The sequence below is a fragment of the Engystomops pustulosus genome, chromosome 8 (assembly GCF_040894005.1).
Source record: "Engystomops pustulosus chromosome 8, aEngPut4.maternal, whole genome shotgun sequence".
NCBI lineage: Eukaryota > Metazoa > Chordata > Amphibia > Anura > Leptodactylidae > Engystomops > Engystomops pustulosus.
This window is the reverse complement of record NC_092418.1, coordinates 9,584,615-9,602,825: the sequence shown is the minus strand read 5'-3', so window position 1 is coordinate 9,602,825 and position 18,211 is coordinate 9,584,615. Positions and strand designations below refer to the sequence as shown.

At 49.1% G+C, this 18,211-nt stretch overlaps 1 protein-coding gene across 2 annotated transcripts in view; it reads right to left on the bottom strand.

The window, feature by feature from the left end:
• LOC140074607 (uncharacterized) overlaps positions 1-7,777 on the bottom strand; it is a 78,060-nt gene extending 70,283 nt beyond the window's left edge. The window contains exon 1 of one of the 2 annotated variants that reach the window (XM_072119625.1): positions 7,705-7,777. Coding sequence is in view for 1 of the 2 variants with exons in the window: in XM_072119627.1 (XP_071975728.1) it covers positions 7,705-7,747 (43 nt within the window). In the remaining variant the exon portion in view is untranslated. The remainder of the gene's footprint in view (positions 1-7,704) is intronic. The other variant, XM_072119627.1, reaches the window with a different exon arrangement.
• Positions 7,778-18,211: the final 10,434 nt, after the last annotated feature.

Genomic DNA, 18,211 nt, shown 5'->3' with positions numbered 1-18,211 from the left:
ATGTATCTATTATATGTTCCAGTGTCTGCAGTGTATGTAATGTATCTATTATCTGTTCCAGTGTCTGCAGAGTATCTAATGTATCTATTATATGTTCCAGTGTCTGCAGAGTATCTAATGTATCTATTATATGTTCTAGTGTCTGCAGTGTATGTAATGTATCTATTATATGTACTAGTGTCTGCAGAGTATCTAATGTATCTATTATATGTTCTAGTGTCTGCAGTGTATCTAATGTATCTATTATCTGTTCTAGTGTCTGCAGAGTATCTAATGTATCTATTATATGTTCTAGTGTCTGCAGAGTATCTAATGTATCTATTATCTGTTCTAGTGTCTGCAGAGTATCTAATGTATCTATTATCTGTTCTAGTGTCTGCAGTGTATGTAATGTATCTATTATATGTACTAGTGTCTGCAGAGTATCTAATGTATCTATTATATGTTCTAGTGTCTGCAGTGTATCTAATGTATCTATTATATGTTCCAGTGTCTGCAGTGTATGTAATGTATCTATTATCTGTCCTAGTGTCTGCAGTGTATCTAATGTATCTATTATTTGTTCTAGTGTATGCAGTGTATGTAATGTATCTATTATATGTTCCAGTGTCTGTAGTGTATCTAATGTATCTATTATATGTACTAGTGTCTGCAGTGTATGTAATGTATCTATTATATGTTCTAGTGTCTGCAGTGTATCTAATGTATCTATTATATGTTCCAGTGTCTGCAGTGTATGTAATGTATCTATTATCTGTTCTAGTGTCTGCAGTGTATCTAATGTATCTATTATATGTACTAGTGTCTGCAGTGTATCTAATGTATCTATTATATGTTCCAGTGTCTGCAGTGTATCTAATGTATCTATTATCTGTTCTAGTGTCTGCAGTGTATGTAATGTATCTATTATATGTTCTAGTGTCTGCAGTGTATGTAATGTATCTATTATCTGTTCCAGTGTCTGCAGAGTATCTAATGTATCTATTATATGTTCTAGTGTCTGCAGTGTATGTAATGTATCTATTATATGTTCTAGTGTCTGCAGAGTATCTAATGTATCTATTATCTGTTCCAGTGTCTGCAGTGTATCTAATGTATCTATTATATGTTCTAGTGTCTGCAGTGTATGTAATGTATCTATTATATGTTCTAGTGTCTGCAGTGTATGTAATGTATCTATTATCTGTTCTAGTGTCTGCAGTGTATCTAATGTATCTATTATATGTTCCAGTGTCTGCAGTGTATGTAATGTATCTATTATATGTTCTAGTGTCTGCAGTGTATGTAATGTATCTATTATATGTACTAGTGTATGCAGTGTATGTAATGTATCTATTATATGTTCCAGTGTCTGCAGAGTATCTAATGTATCTATTATATGTTCCAGTGTCTGCAGTGTATGTAATGTATCTATTATATGTTCCAGTGTCTGCAGAGTATCTAATGTATCTATTATATGTTCCAGTGTCTGCAGAGTATCTAATGTATCTATTATCTGTTCCAGTGTCTGCAGAGTATCTAATGTATCTATTATATGTTCCAGTGTCTGCAGTGTATCTAATGTATCTATTATATGTTCTAGTGTCTGCAGTGTATCTAATGTATCTATTATATGTTCCAGTGTCTGCAGAGTATCTAATGTATCTATTATCTGTCCTAGTGTCTGCAGAGTATCTAATGTATCTATTATCTGTCCTAGTGTCTGCAGAGTATCTAATGTATCTATTATATGTTCCAGTGTCTGCAGTGTATCTAATGTATCTATTATATGTTCTAGTGTCTGCAGAGTATCTAATGTATCTATTATATGTTCCAGTGTCTGCAGAGTATCTAATGTATCTATTATATGTTCCAGTGTCTGCAGTGTATCTAATGTATCTATTATATGTACTAGTGTCTGCAGAGTATCTAATGTATCTATTATATGTTCTAGTGTCTGCAGTGTATGTAATGTATCTATTATATGTTCTAGTGTCTGCAGTGTATGTAATGTATCTATTATCTGTTCCAGTGTCTGCAGAGTATCTAATGTATCTATTATATGTTCTAGTGTCTGCAGTGTATGTAATGTATCTATTATCTGTTCTAGTGTCTGCAGTGTATGTAATGTATCTATTATATGTTCCAGTGTCTGCAGAGTATCTAATGTATCTATTATATGTTCCAGTGTCTGCAGTGTATGTAATGTATCTATTATCTGTTCTAGTGTCTGCAGTGTATCTAATGTATCTATTATATGTTCCAGTGTCTGCAGAGTATCTAATGTATCTATTATATGTTCCAGTGTCTGCAGTGTATGTAATGTATCTATTATATGTTCCAGTGTCTGCAGAGTATCTAATGTATCTATTATATGTTCCAGTGTCTGCAGAGTATCTAATGTATCTATTATATGTTCCAGTGTCTGCAGAGTATCTAATGTATCTATTATATGTTCCAGTGTCTGCAGTGTATCTAATGTATCTATTATATGTTCTAGTGTCTGCAGTGTATGTAATGTATCTATTATATGTTCCAGTGTCTGCAGAGTATCTAATGTATCTATTATCTGTCCTAGTGTCTGCAGAGTATCTAATGTATCTATTATATGTTCCAGTGTCTGCAGAGTATCTAATGTATCTATTATATGTTCCAGTGTCTGCAGAGTATCTAATGTATCTATTATATGTTCTAGTGTCTGCAGTGTATGTAATGTATCTATTATCTGTTCTAGTGTCTGCAGTGTATCTAATGTATCTATTATATGTTCCAGTGTCTGCAGAGTATCTAATGTATCTATTATATGTTCTAGTGTCTGCAGAGTATCTAATGTATCTATTATATGTTCCAGTGTCTGCAGTGTATGTAATGTATCTATTATCTGTTCTAGTGTCTGCAGAGTATCTAATGTATCTATTATATGTTCCAGTGTCTGCAGAGTATCTAATGTATCTATTATATGTTCCAGTGTCTGCAGAGTATCTAATGTATCTATTATATGTTCCAGTGTCTGCAGTGTATGTAATGTATCTATTATATGTTCCAGTGTCTGCAGAGTATCTAATGTATCTATTATATGTTCCAGTGTCTGCAGAGTATCTAATGTATCTATTATATGTTCTAGTGTCTGCAGTGTATTTAATGTATCTATTATATGTTCTAGTGTCTGCAGAGTATCTAATGTATCTATTATATGTTCCAGTGTCTGCAGAGTATCTAATGTATCTATTATCTGTTCCAGTGTCTGCAGTGTATGTAATGTATCTATTATATGTTCTAGTGTCTGTAATGTATCTAATTGTATCTATTATATGTTCCAGTGTCTGCAGTGTATCTAATGTATCTATTATATGTTCCAGTGTCTGCAGAGTATCTAATGTATCTATTATATGTTCCAGTGTCTGCAGTGTATGTAATGTATCTATTATATGTTCTAGTGTATGCAGTGTATGTAATGTATCTATTATATGTTCCAGTGTCTGCAATGTATGTAATGTATCTATTATATGTTCCAGTGTCTGCAGTGTATCTAATGTATCTATTATATGTTCTAGTGTCTGCAGTGTATCTAATGTATCTATTATATGTTCTAGTGTCTGCAGTGTATGTAATGTATCTATTATATGTTCCAGTGTCTGCAGAGTATCTAATGTATCTATTATATGTTCCAGTGTCTGCAGAGTATCTAATGTATCTATTATATGTTCCAGTGTCTGCAGTGTATGTAATGTATCTATTATATGTTCTAGTGTCTGCAGTGTATCTAATGTATCTATTATATGTTCCAGTGTCTGCAGTGTATGTAATGTATCTATTATATGTTCTAGTGTCTGCAGTGTATGTAATGTATCTATTATATGTTCCAGTGTCTGCAATGTATGTAATGTATCTATTATATGTTCCAGTGTCTGCAGTGTATCTAATGTATCTATTATATGTTCTAGTGTCTGCAGTGTATCTAATGTATCTATTATATGTTCCAGTGTCTGCAGAGTATCTAATGTATCTATTATATGTTCCAGTGTCTGCAGTGTATGTAATGTATCTATTATATGTTCTAGTGTCTGCAGTGTATGTAATGTATCTATTATATGTTCCAGTGTCTGCAGTGTATCTAATGTATCTATTATATGTTCTAGTGTCTGCAGTGTATCTAATGTATCTATTGTATGTTCTAGTGTCTGCAGTGTATGTAATGTATCTATTTTCTGTTCTAGTGTCTGCAGTGTATCTAATGTATCTATTATATGTTCCAGTGTCTGCAGTGTATGTAATGTATCTATTATATGTTCCAGTGTCTGCAGTGTATCTAATGTATCTATTATATGTTCTAGTGTCTGCAGTGTATCTAATGTATCTATTATATGTTCTAGTGTCTGCAGTGTATCTAATGTATCTATTATATGTTCCAGTGTCTGCAGTGTATCTAATGTATCTATTATATGTTCCAGTGTCTGCAGTGTATCTAATGTATCTATTATATGTTCTAGTGTCTGCAGTGTATCTAATGTATCTATTATCTGTTCCAGTGTCTGCAGTGTATCTAATGTATCTATTATATGTTCTAGTGTCTGCAGAGTATCTAATGTATCTATTATCTGTCCTAGTGTCTGCAGAGTATCTAATGTATCTATTTTCTGTTCTAGTGTCTGCAGTGTATCTAATGTATCTATTATATGTTCCAGTGTCTGCAGAGTATCTAATGTATCTATTATATGTTCCAGTGTCTGCAGTGTATCTAATGTATCTATTATATGTTCCAGTGTCTGCAGAGTATCTAATGTATCTATTATATGTTCTAGTGTCTGTAATGTATCTAATTGTATCTATTATATGTTCCAGTGTCTGCAGTGTATCTAATGCATCTATTATATGTTCCAGTGTCTGCAGAGTATCTAATGTATCTATTATATGTTCCAGTGTCTGGCTGAGCTTTTCTGCAAAGGGGCTCAGTGCTTTCTTCTCAGATAACGCCACCTTCGGGCTGGAGTGTTTTTGAGACCTTTTTTGCGCCTAAATGAAAATGTTGCAAGTGATGAATATCATTAGGCGCAGCAAAACATCTGGATTGGTAAGATAGATGAGGGAAAGCTGCTTATTTGTGCTGCGCGGCTAGTTTGTCGTTTAATCGCAAAAATGGCGCAAAAACGGTGCGCCTGAATGAAAAGGCACAGAAACAACAGAAAAAACGAGTGATACATGTGGCCCTTGGTGTTTTGTAAATTCAAATGTTAACAATAATGTAATTAGGAAAATCCACTCTCCTCAGCTGTTGTAATAGGTTTTAAAATGCATTAAAAACGTAACGTGTTAAATCCCAAATTAACAGTAGTGTCCACTCCTGTATATAACCCCTCTCAGGGCTTCGGATTTGAGACATTTGCAACAAAAAGTCTCAAAAAGAAGCCAAAATTTGCGGCTGCCAGGAGAGGAAAAACTGAACGTGTATCACAAGTAAAAGGAGAGGATCATACATAAGGTGCAAAAACTAGCCGCCAAATGTCTCTAAAATGCACCTCAGAGAGACCAAACTATGATAACATGTGCCGCCCCATGAGTAACTATGAGACTTTTTATGGGGCTTTTTGCAAAAGTCCAAAGTCATGAATCTGGCTTCGCAGGGTGTGTCACTTGCAGGAACTTCTGTGTGTTTCTGCCAGACCATATAAAATGTTAATGAAAGAGTGACAATAGTCCTGTGAGACTTTTTAGCATTGAAAAGTAAAAAAAAAAATTCAATGTGATTTTTTTGAGACTTTTATACATCAAAAAAGGCCAGGAAAACCAAAGATAAAAAAAACTCCCTTTAAGTACATTGGAGCAAAACTGCAATTCTTTAATATGACCACTACATAGCAGATGGAGCTCTCTGCTCCTGTGCCTCCTTCACTGAGCTACTGTATTTTACTGTCGAGTTTCTACAAGAAAATTAACATGAAAAATCCCAAAATGAGCAAAGTGTGCAGGTACCTTCATGTCTACTCATATTACAGGGTCTCCTGGTGCTGACTCCATTATACAGTGGAGGTCAAAGGTTTTCTAATCTCTGTTATTGAATATCAGCAGTTTTTTTCAGATTTCAGACAGTAGAACTACCGTATTTGTCGGACTATAAGGTGCACAAAAAAATCTTTGATTTTCTTAGAAATAAAAGGTGCACCTTATTGTCCAGTGCACCTCATATATGAACTGTACTTACAGACAACAGCTGCCTTGTACTGTGCACATGTCTGCCACCTGCTGGTCATTCATCCTTATAATCCGGTGCGCCTTATAATCCGGTGCTCCTTATATATGAACGGTACTTATAGACAACAGCTGCCTTGTACTGTGCACAGGTCTGCCACCTGCTGGTCATTCATCCTTATGATCAGGTGCGCCTTATAGTCCAGTGCGCCTTATATATGAACGGTACTTACAGACAACAGCTGCCTTGTACTGTGCACAGGTCTGCCACCTGCTGGTCATTCATCCTTATGATCAGGTGCGCCTTATAGTCCAGTGCGCCTTATATTTGAACGGTACTTACAGACAACAGCTGCCTTGTACTGTGCACAGGTCTGCCGCCTGCTGGTCATTCATCCTTATAATCAGGTGCGCCTTATAGTCCAGTGCTCCTTATATATGAACCGTACTTATAGACAACAGCTGCCTTGTACTGTGTACAGGTCTGCCACCTGCTGGTCATTCATCCTTATAATCCGGTGCGCCTTATAATCTGGTGCGCCCATATATATGAACCTAGACTTTTATTGATGGTGAGCCTTATAATCCGGTGCGCCTTATAGTCCGAAAAATACGGTACATGTGATCCACTTACAAATCCACAGCATATAAGTAAGTGACAGGGGTCACATTTTATTAAAGTATTTCACTTTAGATTCTTCCCAAACTTTCTCTGTTGACTAGAACATAATTCCACTGTGTGCACAAGCACAATGGGGATTTCTGCTGAAAAACCCGCTGTCTCCTTTCTGATATGGATTTTGGCAGGACTTGGGGGTCCCTGGTCGGGCGCTGACTACAGTGTGAGGGAGGCACAAACTTTCCTGATATAAATCACATTCCCTGTGGACAGAACATTCCTGTGATTCATGTCTTGTTTGTCTCTGTGATTTCTTTATATGTCGGGTCTTTTAGCCTTTTACTTTCTGCTTGTATTCAGGGATAATACAATGAGAAGACGTCCGTCATAATAACATAAAACCCTCATCACTTTATTACTCACTTCTTATCACCTGCATGAAGATAAAGGGGCTCATTTACTAAGTGTCCGAACGCCGCACTTTCGTCGGCTTTCCCGAATATTTCTCTTTTGCCCTGAATTGCCCCAGGTTTTTGGCGCATGCGATCGGATTGTGGCGCATCAACACCAGCTTGCATGTGACAGAAATCGGGGGACGGATTCGGACAAACCACGGAATTTAAAAAACTAAATGTGTTGCGATATGAAGCACTAATATGCAGAAGGTGAACTCTGGCGGCCCTCGGCGCAGCAGCAGCACATGCAGGAACTCAGGCGCACGACCTTAGTGAATCGCGCCGGACCCGAATCCTCGTCGGAGAATGCACTCCCGGATTGTGACAGGACCGGGTAAGTAAATCTGCACCAAAATATACTTTCCACGTGACTTATCAGTCCTGCCACAGTCCTACACAAGCAGATAAGATCCTGGTCTGTACTTGTTGCATTTATGACATAAAGAAAAAAGCTGGGGCACCTACCTATGTGCAGGAGAAGAAGAACAACGACCCAGGACACCTCCATGTTCTTCTCATGCAGGATAAAGTCTCACTTTCACTTTCATTTTACTTTTAGCATTTTGATTCTCTAGTTTCCTATGACTTGTGCTCGTGCCATTGGATATTATTTGATGTACTTTATCCCCAGTATAGAGGCGGTCCCCTACTTAAGGACACCCGACTTACAGACAACCCATAGTTACAGACAGACCCCTCTGCCCCCTGTGACCTCTGGTGACCTCTCTGGATGTTACTATAGTCCCAGATTGCAATAATCAGCTGTAAGGTGTCTGTAATGAAGCTTTATTGATAATCCTTGGTCCCATTACAGCAAAAAATGTTTAAACTTCAATTGTCACTGGGGTCAAAATTTCTTTTTGTCTGGATCTACAATTATAAAATATACAGTTTCGACTTACATACAAATTCAACTTAAGAACAAACCTCCGGACCCTATCTTGTACGTAACTCGGGGACTGCCTGTATTGCACACTTTAATATATATGCCCTTGTTCTTATATCCGTATTCATTACTCTGATTGTGATTCCATCTCCTGATGTCCGCTGTATAACATCTATAGGTTCGTTATTACTGGGTACTATGACAACCCCTGTAGTCAGTGCCTTTGCGCGCCTCGGTCCGGCCCCCCTCAGGGACTTCCGCTCGTGGGCTACATTGATGCTCACTCATAAGTTACGATTTGTTGGACCTACCTTTATATACTCATCTTGTTTCAAGTAGCGCCATACCCCTGATTAAGGAGTTTCCTCTGAAACGCAAGTCGGGTATCGCGTCCTGTGTTGGGCCCCCCTGGCCACATCCCTATTTATACCTCATCTTGGACAACAGATGGTAAATAATTGGTAGTGATTCCACTTATGTCCTCAGACTCCCTCGGCTTATCTTTATATTACTTTAAAGAAAAAAGAGCCAGCGCCATGAACCATACTCAATCTCCCAAATATATAATAAAATACAAATGCTTTATTGGTATACGTTAAAACCATCTAAAACGCACTAAGAGTGTGCTTCATTGTAACAATGTGCAATATCGCAGTGTACTCCCCTCTCTATTGCCTATAATGAAGGCTAAATGCGGGCTAGGACAAAAGGGCAGATAAATATGCTCAGACCATCAATCAAAATATTGCACAAGATAACATGAAGAAAATATATGATAAGTAAACATGAATTATATCACCACAGTCCGATAGCCTGGAGGAGAAAGAGATCCTCACGCGTATCGCCGCAATGCCGTGGCTTCCTCAGGGGTCATGTCCCCTCGATTAATTTAGTCTGGAAAAGAGACGACTACGAGGGGACATGATTAATTTATATAAATATATGAATGGTCTATACAAAAAATCTGGTGGTAAATTGTTTCAGATTAAACCAAATCAAAAGACGAGGGGGCACTGTCTCCAGCTGGAGAAAACAAGGTTTAATCACCAGAGGCGACAGGGCTTTTTTACTATGAGAACTGTCAATCTGTGGAATAGATGCAGCAAGGAGGGAACGATGGAATCCAGCAACCAGGCAGGCAAAAGTTCAGGCATAGGTAGAATAAAACTTCACGTTTATTTCATCTTATAAAAAGTGTTAAAAAAGGTACCAAAGTGAAAAGAACTGACGCGTTTCGAGCTATAACATGCTCATTATCATAGTCAGACTATGATTAAGAGCATGTTATAGCTCGAAAAACGTCAGTTCTTTTCACTTTGGTACCTTTTTTAACGCTTTTTATAAGATGAAATAAACGTGAAGTTTTATTCTACCTATGCCTGAACTTTTGCCTGCCTGGTTGCTGGATTCCATCGTTCCCTCCTTGCTGCATCCATTCCTGACTCGGCTCAGTATATCCGCGCACCGGCGTCTACAATCCGTGGCTAAAGGGTGAGCTGAAAAAAATCTTTTTCCTCTTTTTAATCTGTGGAATAGCCTGCCTCAGGCGCTGGTCACAGCAGGGACAGCAGAGAGCTCAGGTGCTGGTCACAGCAGGGACAGCAGAGAGCTCAGGCGCTGGTCACAGCAGAGAGCTCAGGAGCAGAGCACAGCAGGTACAGAAGAGAGCTCAGGAGTAGAGCACAGCAGGGACAGCAGAGAGCTCAGGCGCTGGGCACAGCAGGGACAGCAGAGAGCTCAGGCACTGGTCACAGCAGGGACAGCAGAGAGCTCAGGAGCAGAGCACAGCAGGTACAGAAGAGAGCTCAGGAGTAGAGCACAGCAGGGACAGCAGAGAGCTCAGGCGCTGGGCACAGCAGGGACAGCAGAGAGCTCAGGCACTGGTCACAGCAGGGACAGCAGAGAGCTCAGGCGCTGGTCACAGCAGGGACAGCAGAGAGCTCAGGCGCTGGTCACAGCAGGGACAGCAGGGAGCTCAGGAGTAGAGCACAGCAGGGACAGCAGAGAGCTCAGGCGCTGGTCACAGCAGGGACAGCAGAGAGCTCAGGCGCTGGTCACAGCAGGGACAGCAGAGAGCTCAGGCGCTGGTCACAGCAGGGACAGCAGAGAGCTCAGGTGCTGGTCACAGCAGGACAGCAGAGAGCTCAGGCGCTGGTCACAGCAGGGACAGCAGAGAGCTCAGGCGCTGGTCACAGCAGGGACAGCAGAGAGCTCAGGCGCTGGTCACAGCAGGGCAGCAGAGAGCTCAGGTGCTGGTCACAGCAGGACAGCAGAGAGCTCAGGCGCTGTTCACAGCAGGGACAGCATAGAGCTCAGGCGCTGGTCACAGCAGGGACAGCAGAGAGCTCAGGCGCTGGTCACAGCAGGGACAGCAGAGAGCTCAGGCGCTGGTCACAGCAGGGACAGCAGAGAGCTCAGGTGCTGGTCACAGCAGGGACAACAGAGAGCTCAGGCGCTGGTCACAGCAGGGACAGCAGAGAGCTCAGGCGCTGGTCACAGCAGGGACAGCAGAGAGCTCAGGCGCTGGTCACAGCAGGGACAGCAGAGAGCTCAGGTGCTGGTCACAGCAGGACAGCAGAGAGCTCAGGCGCTGGTCACAGCAGGGACAGCATAGTGCTCAGGCGCTGGTCAAAGCAGGGACAGCAGAGAGCTCAGGCGCTGGTCACACCAGGGACAGCATAGAGCTCAGGCGCTGGTCACAGCAGGGACAGCAGAGAGCTCAGGCGCTGGTCACAGCAGGGACAGCAGAGAGCTCAGGCGCTGGTCACAGCAGGGACAACAGAGAGCTCAGGTGCTGGTCACAGCAGGGACAGCAGAGAGCTAAGGCGCTCGTCACAGCAGGGACAGCAGAGAGCTCAGGCGCTGGTCACAGCAGGGACAGCAGAGAGCTCAGGCGCTGGTCACAGCAGGGTCAGCAGAGAGCTCAGGAGCAGAGCACAGCAGGGACAGCAGGGAGCTCAGGAGTAGAGCACAGCAGGGACAGCAGAGAGCTCAGCCGCTGGTCACAGCAGGGACAGCGGAGAGCTCAGGCGCTGGTCACAGCAGGGACAGCAGAGAGCTCAGGTGCTGGTCACAGCAGAGACAACAGAGGGCTCAGGCGCTGGTCACAGCAGGGACAGCAGAGAGCTCAGGTGCTGGTCACAGCAGGGACAGCAGAAAGCTCAGGTGCTGGTCACAGCAGGGACAGCAGAGAGCTCAGGCGCTGGTCACAGCAGGGACAGTAGAGAGCTCAGGTGCTGGTCACAGCAGGGACAGCAGAGAGCTCAGGCGCTGGGCACAGCAGGGACAGCAGAGAGCTCAGGCGCTGGTCACAGCAGGGACAGCAGAGAGCTCAGGCGCTGGTCACAGCAGGGACAGAAGAGAGGTCAGTAGTAGAGCACAGCAGGGACAGCAGAGAGCTCAGGTGCTGGTCACAGCAGGGACAGCAGAGAGCCCAGGCGCTGGTCACAGCAGGGACAGCAGAGAGCTCAGGAGTAGAGCACAGCAGGGACAGCAGAGAGCTCAGGTGCTGGTCACAGCAGGGACAGCAGAGAGCTCAGGCGCTGGTCACAGCAGGGACAGCAGAGAGCTCAGGCGCTGGTCACAGCAGGGACAACAGAGGGCTCAGGCGCTGGTCACAGCAGTGACAGCAGAGAGCTCAGGCGCTGGTCACAGCAGGGACAGCAGAGAGCTCAGGCGCTGGTCACAGCAGGGGCAGCAGAGAGCTCAGGTGCTGGTCACAGCAGGACAGCAGAGAGCTCAGGCGCTGGTCACAGCAGGGACAGCAGAGAGCTCAGGCGCTGGTCACAGCAGGGACAGCAGAGAGCTCAGGTGCTGTTCACAGCAGGGACAGCAGAGAGCTCCGGCGCTGGTCACAGCAGGGACAGCAGAGAGCTCAGGCGCTGGTCACAGCAGGGACAACAGAGGGCTCAGGCGCTGGTCACAGCAGGGACAGCAGAGAGCTCAGGCGCTGGTCACAGCAGGGACAGCAGAAAGCTCAGGCGCTGGTCACAGCAGGACAGCAGAGAGCTCAGGCGCTGGTCACAGCAGTGACAGCAGAGAGCTCAGGCGCTGGTCACAGCAGGGACAGCAGAGAGCTCAGGCGCTGGTCACAGCAGGGACAGCAGAGAGCTCAGGTGCTGGTCACAGCAGGACAGCAGAGAGCTCAGGTGCTGGTCACAGCAGGGACAGCAGAGAGCTCAGGCGCTGGTCACAGCAGGGATAGCAGAGAGCTCAGGCGCTGGTCACAGCAGGGACAGCAGAGAGCTCAGGTGCTGGTCACAGCAGGACAGCAGAAAGCTCAGGCGCTGGTCACAGCAGGGACAGCAGAGAGCTCAGGTGCTGGTCAAAGCAGGGACAGCAGAAAGCTCAGGTGCTGGTCACAGCAGGGACAGTAGAGAGCTCAGGCGCTGGTCACAGCAGGGACAGCAGAGAGCTCAGGCGCTGGTCACAGCAGGGACAGCAGAGAGCTCAGGCGCAGGTCACAGCAGGGACAGCAGAGAGCTCAGGCGCTGGTCACAGCAGGGACAGCAGAGAGCTCAGGCGCTGGTCACAGCAGGGACAGTAGAGAGCTCAGGTGCTGGTCACAGCAGGGACAGCAGAGAGCTCAGGCGCTGGTCACAGCAGGGACAGCAGAGAGCTCAGGCGCTGGTCACAGCAGGGACAGTAGAGAGCTCAGGCGCTGGTCACAGCAGGGACAGCAGAGAGCTCAAGTGCAGGTCACAGCAGGGACAGCAGAGAGCTCAGGCGCTGGTCACAGCAGGGACAGTAGAGAGCTCAGGCGCTGGTCACAGCAGGGACAGCAGAGAGCTCAGGTGCAGGTCACAGCAGGGACAGCAGAGAGCTCAGGCGCTGGTCACAGCAGGGACAGCAGAGAGCTCAGGCGCTGGTCACAGCATGGACAGCAGAGAGCTCAGGCGCTGGTCACAGCAGGGATAGCAGAGAGAGCAGGGACAGCAGAGAGCTCAGGCGCTGGTCACAGCAGGGACAGCAGAGAGCTCAGGCGCTGGTCACAGCAGGGACAGCAGAGAGCTCAGGTGCTGGTCACAGCAGGGACAGCAGAGAGCTCAGGCGCTGGTCACAGCAGGGACAACAGAGGGCTCAGGCGCTGGTCACAGCAGGGACAGCAGAGAGCTCAGGCGCTGGTCACAGCAGGGACAGCAGAAAGCTCAGGCGCTGGTCACAGCAGGACAGCAGAGAGCTCAGGCGCTGGTCACAGCAGGGATAGCAGAAAGCTCAGGCGCTGGTCACAGCAGGGACAGCAGAGAGCTCAGGTGCTGGTCAAAGCAGGGACAGCAGAAAGCTCAGGTGCTGGTCACAGCAGGGACAGCAGAGAGCTCAGGCGCTGGTCACAGCAGGGACAGTAGAGAGCTCAGGTGCTGGTCACAGCAGGGACAGCAGAGAGCTCAGGCGCTGGTCACAGCAGGGACAGCAGAGAGCTCAGGCGCTGGTCACAGCAGGGACAGCAGAGAGCTCAGGTGCTGGTCACAGCAGGACAGCAGAAAGCTCAGGCGCTGGTCACAGCAGGGACAGCAGAGAGCTCAGGTGCTGGTCAAAGCAGGGACAGCAGAAAGCTCAGGTGCTGGTCACAGCAGGGACAGCAGAGAGCTCAGGCGCTGGTCACAGCAGGGACAGTAGAGAGCTCAGGCGCTGGTCACAGCAGGGACAGCAGAGAGCTCAGGCGCTGGTCACAGCAGGGACAGCAGAGAGCTCAGGCGCTGGTCACAGCAGGGACAGCAGAGAGCTCAGGCGCTGGTCACAGCAGGGACAGCAGAGAGCTCAGGCGCTGGTCACAGCAGGGACAGCAGAGAGCTCAGGCGCTGGTCACAGCAGGGACAGCAAAGAGCTCAGGCGCTGGTCACAGCAGGGACAACAGAGGGCTCAGGCGCTGGTCACAGCAGGGACAGCAGAGAGCTCAGGCGCTGGTCACAGCAGGGACAGCAGAGAGCTCAGGCGCAGGTCACAGCAGGGACAGCAGAGAGCTCAGGCGCTGGTCACAGCAGGGACAGCAGAGAGCTCAGGCGCTGGTCACAGCAGGGACAGTAGAGAGCTCAGGTGCTGGTCACAGCAGGGACAGCAGAGAGCTCAGGCGCTGGTCACAGCAGGGACAGCAGAGAGCTCAGGCGCTGGTCACAGCAGGGACAGTAGAGAGCTCAGGCGCTGGTCACAGCAGGGACAGCAGAGAGCTCAGGTGCAGGTCACAGCAGGGACAGCAGAGAGCTCAGGCGCTGGTCACAGCAGGGACAGTAGAGAGCTCAGGCGCTGGTCACAGCAGGGACAGCAGAGAGCTCAGGTGCAGGTCACAGCAGGGACAGCAGAGAGCTCAGGCGCTGGTCACAGCAGGGACAGCAGAGAGCTCAGGCGCTGGTCACAGCAGGGACAGCAGAGAGCTCAGGCGCTGGTCACAGCAGGGATAGCAGAGAGAGCAGGGACAGCAGAGAGCTCAGGCGCTGGTCACAGCAGGGACAGCAGAGAGCTCAGGCGCTGGTCACAGCAGGGACAGCAGAGAGCTTAGGTGCTGGTCACAGCAGGGACAGCAGAGAGCTCAGGCGCTGGTCACAGCAGGGACAACAGAGGGCTCAGGCGCTGGTCACAGCAGGGCCAGCAGAGAGCTCAGGCGCTGGTAACAGCAGGGACAGCAGAAAGCTCAGGCGCTGGTCACAGCAGGACAGCAGAGAGCTCAGGCGCTGGTCACAGCAGGGACAGCAGAGAGCTCAGGCGCTGGTCACAGCAGGGACAGCAGAGAGCTCAGGCGCTGGTCACAGCACGGACAGTAGAGAGCTCAGGTGCAGGTCACAGCAGGGACAGCAGAGAGCTCAGGCGCTGGTCACAGCCGGGACAGCAGAGAGCTCAGGCGCTGGTCACAGCAGGGACAGCAGAGAGCTCAGGCGCTGGTCACAGCAGGGACAGCAGAGAGCTCAAGCGCAGGTCACAGCAGGGACAGCAGAGAGCTCAGGCGCTGGTCACAGCAGGGACAGCAGAGAGCTCAGGTGCTGGTCACAGCAGGGACAGCAGAGAGCTCAGGCGCTGGTCACAGCAGAGAGCTCAGGCGCTGGTCACAGCAGGGACAGCAGAGAGCTCAGGTTCTGGTCACAGCAGGGACAGCAGAGAGCTCAGGTGCTGGTCACAGCAGGACAGCAGAAAGCTCAGGCGCTGGTCACAGCAGGGACAGCAGAGAGCTCAGGTGCTGGTCAAAGCAGGGACAGCAGAAAGCTCAGGTGCTGGTCACAGCAGGGACAGCAGAGAGCTCAGGCGCTGGTCACAGCAGGGACAGTAGAGATCTCAGGCGCTGGTCACAGCAGGGACAGCAGAGAGCTCAGGCGCTGGTCACAGCAGGGACAGCAGAGAGCTCAGGCGCTGGTCACAGCAGGGACAGCAGAGAGCTCAGGCGCTGGTCACAGCAGGGACAGCAGAGAGCTCAGGCGCTGGACACAGCTGGGACAGCAGAGAGCTCAGGCGCTGGTCACAGCAGGGACAGCAGAGAGAGCAGGGACAGCAGAGAGCTCAGGCGCTGGTCACAGCAGGGACAGCAGAGAGCTCAGGCGCTGGTCACAGCAGGGACAGCAGAGAGCTCAGGTGCTGGTCACAGCAGGACAGCAGAGAGCTCAGGTGCTGGTCACAGCAGGGACAGCAGAGAGCTCAGGCGCTGGTCACAGCAGGGATAGCAGAGAGCTCAGGCGCTGGTCACAGCAGGGACAGCAGAGAGCTCAGGTGCTGGTCACAGCAGGACAGCAGAAAGCTCAGGCGCTGGTCACAGCAGGGACAGCAGAGAGCTCAGGTGCTGGTCAAAGCAGGGACAGCAGAAAGCTCAGGTGCTGGTCACAGCAGGGACAGCAGAGAGCTCAGGCGCTGGTCACAGCAGGGACAGTAGAGAGCTCAGGTGCTGGTCACAGCAGGGACAGCAGAGAGCTCAGGCGCTGGTCACAGCAGGGACAGCAGAGAGCTCAGGCGCTGGTCACAGCAGGGACAGCAGAGAGCTCAGGTGCTGGTCACAGCAGGACAGCAGAAAGCTCAGGCGCTGGTCACAGCAGGGACAGCAGAGAGCTCAGGTGCTGGTCAAAGCAGGGACAGCAGAAAGCTCAGGTGCTGGTCACAGCAGGGACAGCAGAGAGCTCAGGCGCTGGTCACAGCAGGGACAGTAGAGAGCTCAGGTGCTGGTCACAGCAGGGACAGCAGAGAGCTCAGGCGCTGGTCACAGCAGGGACAGCAGAGAGCTCAGGCGCTGGTCACAGCAGGGACAGCAGAGAGCTCAGGCGCTGGTCACAGCAGGGACAGCAGAGAGCTCAGGTGCTGGTCAAAGCAGGGACAGCAGAAAGCTCAGGTGCTGGTCACAGCAGGGACAGCAGAGAGCTCAGGCGCTGGTCACAGCAGGGACAGTAGAGAGCTCAGGTGCTGGTCACAGCAGGGACAGCAGAGAGCTCAGGCGCTGGTCACAGCAGGGACAGCAGAGAGCTCAGGCGCTGGTCACAGCAGGGACAGCAGAGAGCTCAGGTGCTGGTCACAGCAGGACAGCAGAAAGCTCAGGCGCTGGTCACAGCAGGGACAGCAGAGAGCTCAGGTGCTGGTCAAAGCAGGGACAGCAGAAAGCTCAGGTGCTGGTCACAGCAGGGACAGCAGAGAGCTCAGGCGCTGGTCACAGCAGGGACAGTAGAGAGCTCAGTTGCTGGTCACAGCAGGGACAGCAGAGAGCTCAGGCGCTGGTCACAGCAGGGACAGCAGAGAGCTCAGGTGCTGGTCACAGCAGGACAGCAGAGAGCTCAGGTGCTGGTCACAGCAGGGACAGCAGAGAGCTCAGGCGCTGGTCACAGCAGGGATAGCAGAGAGCTCAGGCGCTGGTCACAGCAGGGACAGCAGAGAGTTTAGGTGCTGGTCACAGCAGGACAGCAGAAAGCTCAGGCGCTGGTCACAGCAGGGACAGCAGAGAGCTCAGGTGCTGGTCAAAGCAGGGACAGCAGAAAGCTCAGGTGCTGGTCACAGCAGGGACAGCAGAGAGCTCAGGCGCTGGTCACAGCAGGGACAGTAGAGAGCTCAGGTGCTGGTCACAGCAGGGACAGCAGAGAGCTCAGGCGCTGGTCACAGCAGGGACAGCAGAGAGCTCAGGCGCTGGTCACAGCAGGGACAGCAGAGAGCTCAGGTGCTGGTCACAGCAGGACAGCAGAAAGCTCAGGCGCTGGTCACAGCAGGGACAGCAGAGAGCTCAGGTGCTGGTCAAAGCAGGGACAGCAGAAAGCTCAGGTGCTGGTCACAGCAGGGACAGCATAGAGCTCAGGCGCTGGTCACAGCAGGGACAGTAGAGAGCTCAGGTGCTGGTCACAGCAGGGACAGCAGAGAGCTCAGGCGCTGGTCACAGCAGGGACAGCAGAGAGCTCAGGCGCTGGTCACAGCAGGGACAGCAGAGAGCTCAGGCGCTGGTCACAGCAGGGACAGCAGAGAGCTCAGGTGCTGGTCAAAGCAGGGACAGCAGAAAGCTCAGGTGCTGGTCACAGCAGGGACAGCAGAGAGCTCAGGCGCTGGTCACAGCAGGGACAGTAGAGAGCTCAGGTGCTGGTCACAGCAGGGACAGCAGAGAGCTCAGGCGCTGGTCACAGCAGGGACAGCAGAGAGCTCAGGCGCTGGTCACAGCAGGGACAGCAGAGAGCTCAGGTGCTGGTCACAGCAGGACAGCAGAAAGGTCAGGCGCTGGTCACAGCAGGGACAGCAGAGAGCTCAGGTGCTGGTCACAGCAGGGATAGCAGAGAGAGCAGGGACAGCAGAGAGCTCAGGCGCTGGTCACAGCAGGGACAGCAGAGAGCTCAGGCGCTGGTCACAGCAGGACAGCAGAAAGCTCAGGCGCTGGTCACAGCAGGGACAGCAGAGAGCTCAGGCTCTGGTCACAGCAGGGATAGCAGAGAGAGCAGGGACAGCAGAGAGCTCAGGCGCTGGTCACAGCAGGGACAGCAGAGAGCTCAGGCGCTGGTCACAGCAGGGACAGCAGAGAGCTCAGGTGCTGGTCAAAGCAGGGACAGCAGAAAGCTCAGGTGCTGGTCACAGCAGGGACAGCATAGAGCTCAGGCGCTGGTCACAGCAGGGACAGTAGAGAGCTCAGGTGCTGGTCACAGCAGGGACAGC